This window comes from Artibeus jamaicensis, unplaced genomic scaffold (assembly GCF_021234435.1).
Source record: "Artibeus jamaicensis isolate MK-2021 breed Jamaican fruit bat unplaced genomic scaffold, CSHL_Jam_final scaffold_378, whole genome shotgun sequence".
NCBI lineage: Eukaryota > Metazoa > Chordata > Mammalia > Chiroptera > Phyllostomidae > Artibeus > Artibeus jamaicensis.
Window position 1 is genome coordinate 1,263,684 of NW_026522044.1, and position 12,244 is coordinate 1,275,927.

A 12,244-nucleotide genomic window follows, 5' to 3' on the forward strand; every position below is an offset into this window, starting at 1 on the left:
TTTCAATTCATAGTCATAGTTATAGTCCTAATGAAATAATTAGAGTAGATATTCTTAATAGGTACCTACAGTGTAAGTGCCCTAGCCCTGTCTATGCTCAGTGCCCAGAGGGTACCCAATAAAAAAGCATTAGGACTGAATGATGCTTTGTAGTTGCAATTTACTACAGACCCAACTCTAAAAGTGGCCAAAATATATTTTCATTCAGTAAAAAATTTTAAGAACACCTCTTAAGTCCCATGGGTCTCTATATGAGAAAGTCATTGCAATAATATAAACTATAGTTTTGTTCTTTGAGAAGATGAAAATGCTATTTTTTTCTTTTTAATCCATGGAAAATATTTATAGAGGGCAGACATGTATAAAAATACTATTGATTGTGGCTAGAATAAAATGTCACAACTGTGGCTAGAAGGTAATCACCTATGACAGATTCTTTTATTTGTTTTTGCATTTTTATAATAATCTGTCTATTATTTTCATTCCTTAGGAGGAATTACTCATGATACTTTCCAAAAGGAGCTCATGTGCTTTGACCCTGACACTGACAAATGGATCCAGAAGGCACCAATGACCACTGTCAGAGGTCTGCATTGCATGTGTACAGTGGGAGAAAGGCTCTATGTCATTGGTGGCAATCACTTCAGAGGAACAAGTGATTATGATGATGTCCTGAGCTGTGAATACTACTCACCTATTCTTGACCAGTGGACCCCAATTGCTGCCATGTTAAGAGGGCAGAGTGATGTTGGGGTTGCTGTCTTTGAAAATAAAATCTATGTGGTTGGTGGGTATTCCTGGAATAATCGTTGTATGGTAGAGATAGTGCAGAAATATGATCCAGATAAAGATGAATGGCATAAGGTTTTTGATCTCCCAGAGTCCCTTGGTGGCATCCGAGCATGTACACTCACGGTTTTTCCACCTGAAGAAACCACACCATCACCTTCTAGAGAGTCCCCTCTTTCTGCACCTTAAGATCACCCCTACAACTAAGATGCTGTAGTCTTATCTTTGCAATGTGTCATTGATTCTCTTCTTTTGCTTCCCCCCTTAAGTAGTATATGTTAGGATTAGCCTCCAGTAATTGATACAGATATAGGGGAAAAAAAGACTACATTGATATTACTTGTGCTGTTTTTCTGGCTTAGAGTGTTTATAAAGTGGTAACAAAACCATTCTGGAAATGTATCCCATAAAAGCTGACATTTAACATACAAAAAAACAACAACGACCAAGTTACTGTCTTTAAAATGTTTCTTCAGTACCTTTTTGATACTGTGTACTGGCTATGAGGTATTTGTCATCTTGCATTAGAAAGCCCAATAAACTAAGTTGAAGCTGGATTATAGTAAATGTACAATTGTGGTAACTAGGCTTCAAAGTAAAAAAGTTTTCCTTTCATCTTGACTGTAAGGTGTCAAAGGGAGGCAGCCTGCTCCAGCAGAAAACAATAGATAAAAGGTTGCCAACTCGCATGAGCTACCTCCCTTTTTTCATAAAGTATTTTTGACATATCTGTCAACCCACCTGTCTCTGGGTACACTGAGAACATATAAAGTTTCTTAGACACACAGGAGAAAGAATAACTAAAATTCACCAATAGTAATTTTTAAAAAGCAGCATGACCCCTCCACTTGTAAACAAGGGTTGGGAGTTTTAAAAGTGTATAAATACATACGCACATAGAAATATTAAATATAAAACTTTAAAAATTGAGTGGCATGTCAAACAAATGTAAAACAATTAAAAATTCTTCCAAAAAGCAGCTTCCATTAAAATGGAATTCAGTATGTATATGCTGAATGCACATATGTAGAATCATGCTGAATTATATGGATAAGGGCTGGAAATTTTGAGCAACTAAATATATCACTTGACCAAATTTTACCTTCCAAAACTGTAAACTACACCTTCTCCTTTGCTGTTGAGGTAACTTCCATATTGTATGTATTCTGTACACTCTCAGTTCATATGGTTATTTAGCACAAAGTATAGCAGCTTCACCTGGTAAGCTGCTTTCACTCAGTGAATTTAACTTCCATGTTTTATCTTTTTGTTCAATAAAAAACATTTAATGTTATTTTGGTCTGAAGCACCTCATTATTGTCTGACTTGACTTCCTTTTATTAAATGTCCTTTTTTTGGTGGGGGGGATAGCAAGATTCAGGTGACCAGGACTTAGAGCACTGAACAGCTTGAATTAATTCGTATTAATGACTTTCATTCAACAACAACAAAAAAGAACTTGACCAGGTTTAATATCACTGGTCCAAACTCATTACTGGTTGATTAGAGCAGGGGTGTTAAACTCATTTTTACCAGGGGCCACATCAGCCTCACGGTTGCCTTCAAAAGGCTGAATGTATTTTTAGGACTGTATAAATAGAACTGCTCCTTAAGGAGTAGGAGTTGAAGGAGTTGAAATTACATTTGGCTCTTTGAAGGCAACTGCAAAGCTGATATGGCCCTTGGTGAAAATGAGTTTTGACACCCTTGTCTTAGAGGGATTGGTTAGTGGCAGATGCTGTTGTGCTCTTCTTCATTCCCTCAGAAGTAATACCAGACATGTCTAAATTATAAGGTTAGTTTCCCATATCTTTAAGATATCCACCTTGCCTAATGAGAAGGGATTGCGTAAAATGACCTAAGAGGTTTGTTCTTGGGCTAGGATCACAAATGAGAAATATTTTTGTAAGCCCTGGCAGGTGTGGCTTGGATGATTGGAGCATCATCCCAAAAGGTTGCAGGTTTTATTCCCAGTCAGAACACATGCCTGGGTTGTGGGTTCAGTCCCCAGTTGGGGCGCCTACAGGAGGCAACCGATTGATTTTTCTGTCTCACATCGGTTTCTCTCTTTCTCTCTATCTCTCCCACCCCCTTCTCTTTCTCTAAAATCAATAAATGTATCCCTGGGTGAAAATGTTTTTCGTAAAAGATTGAAACTTATGTTGGGGCCATCTGCACGATCTTTCCTACTTAATCAGCAAATGACCATATTTAATCTAAACCATAAATTTCAAGCTATAGCAAAACAACTTGATTGTTACCAAATTTTCTTCACCAGTGGGTAATTATCAGTGCAGGAGTCACTACCTCTGTCTTGAGTTAAACATAATGAAAAAAATACAACAGTATTCTCATAAGTGGTACTTTTGAATGTTGGGAGAACCCTTGTATGAATTTGAAAGACCTCCTTTGGCAAGATAATTCTGAAGTAAGAGGAACTGGTCTAATAACTTCAGTTCTCTGCTTACAGGCAGAGCAGATTTAGTCATTTACACATAGTTAATACTTGCCTAAAGATGGGAGAGTGTGTGGGACAGGATGATGGCTTGGCTACAGTCCATTGTGGTTGTTCCTAGTCAGGCAGCTTTCCTCCAAGCAGCAGTGGTTCTTTCCATCTTGTGCCCTCTTCTTTCTCTTAGATCCTCAGTATCATCTCCATTCAGTCAGCAGAAGAAAAAAATGGAGTGTTGCAGGTGTGAGAGTTGTAGAGCCCAGGCTTTAATAAGCATGCATCACTTCTACCCACATCCCACTGGCCAGAAGTCAGACTATGGCAGCTATAAACACAAAGCAGATAGGAAAATATCAGATAACTGCATGCCCAGAAAGAATAGGAAATAGGATTGGTGATCTGTTAGCAGTTTGCCACAGGGGATAAGCAAGCACACACAATTCTCTTTGACACCTTACCTTTCTGCTTCTGTGCCATATGTTATTTAGAATAGCAATTAATGTCACACAAGTGCTATTATTAAACAATTCCAACAGCTAGTAAATTGTTAGGCATTTTCCTTCACAGTGAATTAACTATTTTTCTTTATAAGAAAATGTCTGCCAGTCATTGGTTGACTTTACAAGCATTTCTCACATTTGCCTTTCTTAGGTTCTTGATCTATTTGAAAAAGGAGTTATAGAATATGTTAAATTTTAAAAAGTTCATAATTTCCTTTGGTTGAAGTTGGTAGGATGAGCAACATGAAGAAAAAAATCGACTTAGCCTATTTCTAGAATTATTAAAAATTCACTTGACAAACAGGTTTTGCCCTGAAACTATTTCCTCTCTAATATTACTTTAGGGACTTTTGAAAAATAGATGTATGTAATATTTCTTTGGAAGTCACTAAAATAATTTTTTCACTTTAGCCCCTGAGAAAGTGCTCCACTGGGCAATTAAGTAGCATTTAATTTGTTTAACCATGTGACTTTTTTCAACTTCAAGGGCCTTGGTGTATGTCTCCCTTACCCCCAAGAACAGTTAGCAGACTTTCTTCTGTGGAAGGTTGGTTCTGCCTCTAATTTTATTTTTTGGCTTATGCCTTTCCTTTTGCTTTTCATTTTTAAACCACTAAACCTCAGGTTTAGTTCCTTCCATATCAGATACCTCTTGTGTATGTGGGGAGAAAAGTCAATGGGAAGCAAGTTCACAAGGATTAAAGGAATTTTGTTTTAAATTGGTGACTCTAAAATGCAAAATATGCCCTGGCTGGTGTAGCTCAGTGGATTGAGCTTGGGCCTGCGAACCAGAGGATCGCGGTTTGATTCCCAGTCAGGGCACATGCCTGGGTTGCAGGCCAGTTCCCAGCAGGGGATGCACGAAAGGCAACCATACATTGATATTTCTTTCCCTCCCTCCTTGCTTTCCCCTCTAAAGATAAGGAAATAAAATATTTTAAAATATAAAATATAAAAAATACAAAAAAGTAGAAAAATGTCATTCTTCCATCTCTGTCAAGATAATTATTACTAAATATGAGTATATTATTTTTTTAAAGACTTTATTTATTTATCTTTAGAGGGGAAGGGGGGAAGGAGAGAGGGAGAGAAGCATCAATGTATGGTTGCCTTCGTGCATCCCCTGCTGGGAACTGGCCTGCAGGGAACCGGCCTGCAACCCAGGCATGTGCCCTGACTGGGAATTGAACCGCGATCGTATGGTTCGCAGGCCCGCACTCAATCCACTGACCTACACCAGCCAGGGCCTGAGTATATTATTTTAAACAATTATTTAAAATTAATATAATTTTGTTCATATATATTAGAAAGTATTTTGATATATTAATTTTTGATATATTAATACATTTTCTGATACAAATTACATTCTGATACATCAGTGCATTAATTTCTGATACAAACTACATCAGTGCAATATTGAGAAGAAGATTTTTGTAACCCACGTATTAAGCAAAGTTTAACTACTAAATGACAGCACAAAATACTAAAATATTAATGTCAGATTGGATATCTGCAAGATTAAGTAATAGTGATGCTATGCTTTAGAAATATTTATTTCATCAGTGAATCTAAGTGATATAATTCAGATCTCTGAGTGGACATTTTATTCTCTTTTTAAATTTAGTGTTTCTTTCTGTCTTCACTAATCATGTTCTAGCAAAATATAGTCAAATGTTTCTTCACCTTCCATGGCTTATTTGGCAATGTGATTACAATAAACAAACATCGAATTATAAAAATGAGAATAAAGGACACACCTTTATCAACACAGATAAACAGGAAACATTAGAACAGGGGTTGACAAACTTTCTGTAAAATTAAAACACTATCTTGTGTTGGTACTTCGAGCTTTTCATGTAACACGCACATCTCTTTATGGCTTTTGATGGTACCACTGTGCCCAGTTGTTCAGCTTCCCCACTGTACTCTGTCATAATTAAGCCTGACAAGATAAAAACCCAGACTCATGATTAACACATTACTTACCTTCACACTGTCTGCCCTGACATGGTTTCTCATTATTCATGATGCATCACAAGGTGATTCTCCAGAGACACCTGAAGAATAGTAAGTCTGATTTTGGCAAATGACTGATGACAAATTACACCTCATTCATCTAGGGAATGATCATAAGCAAAAAAAAAAAAAAAAAAACCCAGGTACTACTTAAATAGAGGTGACCCAGATGTAAAATGTGGTCTCTGCATTTTTGAACCATGAGATTTAGATGTCTCTGAAATGATCTGAAATAATTGAGAGACACTTCACAAAATAACTGACTGGTACTCATCAAAAGTGTCAAGATAATGAAAGAAAGACCAAAGAGACACAAAAAATATTAGAATATGGAACCTGGATTGGATCTTAGAATAAGAAGAAGGGACATCAGTGCAGGAAACCTGGTGAAACTCAAATAAGGTCTGTAGTTTAGTTAATAGTAATATACCAATGTAATTTCCTGGCTTTGATCCTTTTACTCAGATTAATGGTGTTAATATTAGGGGAGTCTGGGTAAAGGGTATATGTGAACTCTTAGGACTACTTCTGCAACTTTTTTCTAAGTGTAAAATTATTTTTAAATAAGAAGTTAAAATGATCTGAAATATAGAAGCATATTTTTATCAGACATCATGAAATGGATAAACTATTACATTGAAGCTAAACTCAGCATTTGCTATGGGACATTATTAGCCTTATCCATGTTTCTTCTTTGGCCTTATGAATCAGCCAGATTTGTGCACACTTTTACACAAATGGGCAGTGAGAAGCTTAAATCAGACTGGGTAGAAGGGGTGATTCTGACTGAGTTCTATGACTGTAACATCTTTGTACCTCAGTTTCCTCATTTAGAAAGGTGGAATTGGGTTGTATTTTTAGGAACCCTTTAAAGTGTTGAAATTTTATGAGATTGCTTCTAACAGCTGTCAAGACTGAACAAACTTGGCCTTGAGAAGAAGTTAAACGGGGAGATCGAAGAAAAGACAACTTCTTTACAGGTGGAGATGAAGATACTAGTTTCTTGTGAAAGCCTTTTGCAAAATAGCTAGAGCTCATCCTTGTTGAATATTTTGGAAAAGGGATGCTGGGAGCATATCATGAGCAGGTCAACTTACTGCTAGAAATGGCAGTCAAAGATCCCTCCTTTGTCTGGGTGTCATTCACCCACTGTGCCTGTAGGCTTTTTTCACTCAAGGCAACATTGCTGTCCAGGAAAGTAGAAGAATATGTTAATTACAAGTCATGTTTCATTCTATAATTTTTTAACATAAATATCTTTATTTTAAAGATATTGGCTTTGCCTGAAAGTGACAAGAATTCAGTGAAATGGGTGTCCTCTCTGTTGCATGAACTAATAATAATCATCATTGCTCAAGAGGAACATGCAAGATAAATTGTGGTACATGCAAGATAAAGCCAATGTACAATAATATGACTGTAGTTAATAATACTGTGCTGTTTATTTAAAATTTGCTAAAGAGGGGCCCTGGCCAGTGTAGCTCAGTGGATTGAGCACAGGTCTGCGAACAAGAGGATCGAGGTTCGATTCCCAGTCAGGGCACATGCCTGGGTTGCAGGCCAGTCCCCTGCAGGCCAGTTTCCAGCAGGGACACACTAGAGGCAACCATACATTGATGTTTCTCTCCCTCTCTCCTTCCCCTCTAAAGATAAATAAATGAAATCTTTAAAAAATTTGCTAAAGAATAGAACTTGTGTTCCAATCACACACACATGAAAGGAAAGTAGATGGTAACTGTGAGGTAATTATTAAGTTAAATTGATAGTGGTTATTATTTTACAATGTATACATATATCAAAACATCAAGATGTATACTTTAAATATGTACAATTTTGTAAATATTTTATTTATTTAATTTTAGAGAGGGAGGAAAAGAGGGAAAAAGGAAGGAAAACATCAACGTGCGGCCACCTCTCGAGTACCCCCCACCAGGGACCTGGCCTGCAACCCAGCAATGTGCCCTAGACTAGGAATCAAACCGGTGACCCCCTGCTTCACAGTCCAGCACTCAACCCACTGAGGCACACCAGCTAGGGCTAAATATGTATAATTTTTATTTGTCAATTATACCTCAATAAGGCCAGGGAGGGGTGTAAAGTACATTCAAGACCTTGTTTTGTTCTTTGCTATCCACCTTATGTCCCTAAGGTGGGTAAGGTAGATTGACTGGTACTGCATTTTACAAAGGAGGGGAGCATGCTTGAAAACATTGATCCATGGACCATATACAAACCTATGTTCACAGGGCATCTATGAATTCACCAAGAAGGGGTGCTCAGTGATAGTAAACTATGCTTGAATATTTTCCCCAATTGTTACCTCTGGTTGGGAGAATGTCATTATTGGCTCACCACTGCATCTTTTCTGCTTAGGATCATTTCAACTTTTTAGAATATCACCCCGTGTCTTCTAACTTTCCCAAGTTCTCATTTCTGTCTTTTCTTTTTTAAAAAATATTTTATTTATTTATTCTTAGAGAGAGGGGAAGGGAAGGAGAAAGAATGGGAGAGAAAGATCAATGCGCATTTGCTTTTCATGTGTCCCCTACTGGGGACCTGGCCTGCAACCCAGGCATGTGTCCTGATTGGGAATCGAACCAGTGACCCTGTGCTTCACAGGCCCGTGCTCAATCCACTGAGCTACACCAGCCAGGGCAGAATTTCTGTCTTTTCTATGAAGCCACAAAAAAGGAAAACATTTATGTGAAACTTGGCATTGTGAAAGAATTAGCAAAGGTAATCAGGTAATGAAAAATGTCACCTTTTTGTATCAGTATTAAATGTAATGTTTTGAAAATCCTTTTCTAAGGCCACATTTAACAATTTTCTGTGTTAAATTTTTGTATTAAAATCTGCTATATTTCTTCTTGATCAGCTTTATGTTTTATACACACAAAGCCAATCCCATTAAACTCTCCTGAACTCAGGTTTTTCAATGAGTTTTTTCAATTGAATACTTAGTTTGGCACACGTTAATATCATTAAATGAATAACTGTGATCCTAGCTCCTTTGAAAAGTGAATTGGCAGAGAAAGATCTTTATTTCACTGTTTTGATTACATCCCTGTGGCTAACTGCTCATCTCTAAGAGGCCTCAAATTGTGCATATTCAACTTAATGTTTCTGGCTGAAGTACAATAGTACTTTTTTTTTCCAGAATGCAAAGGACAAATGACCTGGGTCCAACAGCTTTTTATTTAAAATTTTAAATTGAAATATTTATATATAACATTGGATAAGTTTAAAGTGTTCGGACTGTTGATTGGATACATTTGTGTATTGTAATAGATTTACCACTATAATGTTAGCTAACATCTCTATCAGGTCACATAATTATTATTTTTTTCTGTGGCAAGAACAATTAAGATCTAATCTCTTAGCAACTTTAAGGTTTATAACACAATATTATTGGTGATGATATGCCAACAGCCCTTATATGAGAAAATATTAGTATATAGCCATCATTAGATAGTTACAAGAAATCATTAGCAGGAGGCCAGATTCTAAGATTGCTCTCCAAGACTATCCACCCTAATCCCCAGACTGTGAACCTGATGACAAATCTGCCATAAGGATTTTATGGGTTACTAATAAGCTTGCTTTATGATAGGAAAATTATACAGGTGGGACCAATCTAGGCACATGAGCCCTCTAAAAACAGAGTTTTCTCTGCCTCATAGCATAATAGGAAGTTCAGAGGAATTGGAAGCATTAGAAGGATTTGATGCACTTTTGCTGGCTTTGACAAGGGAGAGAATAGAGGGATCCACATATGAAGAGTGAAGAGTAGCCTCTAGAAATTGAGGATATATCTGACTGGCAGCTAGAAAGGAAATGGGGAGATCATAAACTACACAGAACTGGATTCTGCAAACAACTTGAATGAGCCTGGGTGCAGGATTCTCCTCCAGTGCCTCCAGATGAGAGACCACTCCAGTCACAATTCAATTTTGACTTTGTGAGACCCAGAGCCCAAAACACAAGTGAGCCTGTTGACTTATGTCCTTCAGAACTCTGAGATAATAAGTGAATGTTGTTTTAAGCTACTACATTTGTTGTAATTGTTATGCAACAATAGAAAACCAATATTCTATTCTCCAAAGTTGAAGGAAGTAGGACTATTTATTCTGGATGAGAAATGACTGAAGGGGAACATTGGATAGCTTTTCATGTGGAATAAGTAATAGACATTTTCTTTTCTATAGAGCAGTGCTGTCCAATTAAACTTTTGGAGATAATGGAAATTGTATATAGCCACATTGGTCAATGCAGCTACCACTAGACCTATGTGGCTATTGAACACTTGGTATATGGCTATCCTATCTGAGGTGCTGAGATTTAAAATTTTTTATTTTAAATTTTATTTAATAGTAATGATTTCAAATAGCCATATATGATTACTCACTGCTCCACTGGACAGAACAGCTTACAAGGTTAAAGCAAGGAGGACAGGAGCACCAGGGTAGCAGATTTTACTCAACGTAAGCAAGACCACCCCGGTAATTGGATCTAGTTACAAATAGAATATCAAGCTTTTTAAGTAGTGGGTCTCCAGTCACTGGAAGTATTAAACTGAAGATGGATGATTATGTACCAAGGATTATAATCAAGGATGAGGTAGGATTCCTGCTTTGTGAAAAAAGTTGCCTAAATAGTGTTTTCCAATTTTGAGATTCTAGGTTCTCAAAAGTAGAAATATCTTTACTGAGCTTCTCTATATGTTATCAGGAAACTAACTTCAAGAACTTCTTTCTCTCTCATATATTTATACTTTCAAAATGCAGTAAAAACATTTCAATTTTTTTGAGGGTAAGAAGCTTCCCATAAATAAAAATAGCGTCTTAATTTCCTTTTTTAAATAGATATTTTGTTGATTATGCTGTTACACTTGTCCCAATTTTATCCCTTTGCCCCCCTCCACCCAATACTCCCATTTCCTCCAGCAATCCCCCCACTTAGTTCATGTTCATGGGTCATGCATATAAGTTCTTTGGCTTCTCTATTTATTATACTATTTTAACATCCCTCTGTCTATTCACTACCTGACAACTTGTACTTCTTAATCCCTGTACCTTTCTCCCCATTCTCCCCCATCACCCTCCTACATGATCTCCATATCTATGATTCTTTTCCTATTATTTTTATTTGCTTAGTTTTTTAAATTTTTTATTTTTAATTAATTTTATTTAGTTATTTTTCAAGTACAGTTTTTTGTCTATTTCTCCCAACCCAGCTTCCCCCGCCCCTTGCTCTCCACCTCCCTCCCATTTCCAACCCCCTTAGTCCTCGTCCCTGTGTCTTTCCTATGTGTTCGTCCAAGTCCCTCCCCTTTTTTCCCCTTAACTTCCCTTCCTTCTCCCCTCTAGTCACTGTCCCCTTGTTCTCTATTTCAGTGTCTGTTTTTTTTTCTGCTTGTTGTTTGTTTTGTTGTTTAGCTTCCTGTTAAAGGTGAGATCATATGGTATTTGTCTTTCAGCACCTGGCCTATTTCACTCAGCATAATGCTTTCCAGTCCCATCCATGTTGTTGCAAAGGGTAGTAGCTCCTTCTTTCTCTCTGCTGCATGGAATTGCATTGTGTAAATGTACCACAATTTTTGGATCCATTCATTTACTGATGGGCACCTAGGTTGCTTCCAACTCTTGGCTATTGTAAATTGTGCTGCTATGAACATTGGGGTGCATAGGTTCTTTGATATTGATGTTTTAGGATTCTTAGGATATAATCCCAGCAGTGGAATTGCTGGGTCAAAAGGCAGGTCCATTTTTATTTTTCTGAAAAAATTCCATACTGTTTTCCATAATGGTTGTACCAGTCTGCAATCCCACCAACAGTGGACTAAGGACCCCTTTTCCCCACAACCTCTCCAACATTTGTTGTTTGTTGCTTTGTCTATTATAGCCATCCTGACTGGTGTAAAGTGGTATCTCATTGTGGTTTTAATTTGCATCTCTCTGATAGCTAACGATATTGAGCATCTCTTCATGTGTCTCTGGATCTTCTGTATGTCCTCCTTGGAGAAGTGTTTGTTCAAGTCCTTTTCCCATTTTTTAATTGGGTTGGGTGTGTTCTTAGTGTGGAGTCGTGTAAGTTCTTTGTATATTTTGGAGATTAAACCTTTGTCTGAGGTATCATTGGCAAATATGTTTTCCCATACAGTGGGTTGTCTTGCTAATTTAATACTGCTTTCTTTAGCCACACAGAAGCTTTTTATTTTGATGAGATCCCATTTGTTTATTCTTTCCTTTACATTCCTTGCTCTAGGGGACATATCAGTAAAAAAGTTGCTGTGTGAAATATCTGAGATTTTCTTGCCGATGTTCTCCTCTAGGACTTTAATGGTGTCATGGCTTACATTTAAGTCTTTTATCCATCTTGAATTTATTTTGGTGTATGGTGTAAGTCTATGCTCAAGTTTCATTTTTTTGCACGTAGCTGTCCAGTTCTCCCAGCACCATTTGTTGAAGAGGCTATCTTTACTCCATTT

At 37.2% G+C, this 12,244-nt stretch overlaps 1 protein-coding gene across 7 annotated transcripts in view; it reads left to right on the forward strand.

Annotated features, from left to right (window-relative positions):
- KLHL13 (kelch like family member 13) overlaps positions 1–2,083 on the forward strand; it is a 263,980-nt gene extending 261,897 nt beyond the window's left edge. For all 7 annotated transcript variants that reach the window (XM_037146000.2, XM_053657447.1, XM_053657445.1 and 4 more), the window contains one exon: positions 491–2,083. In XM_037146000.2, coding sequence (XP_037001895.2) covers positions 491–978 — 488 coding nt within the window. In that variant the 3' untranslated portion in view covers positions 979–2,083. The remainder of the gene's footprint in view (positions 1–490) is intronic.
- The last annotated feature ends 10,161 nt before the right edge of the window (positions 2,084–12,244 follow it).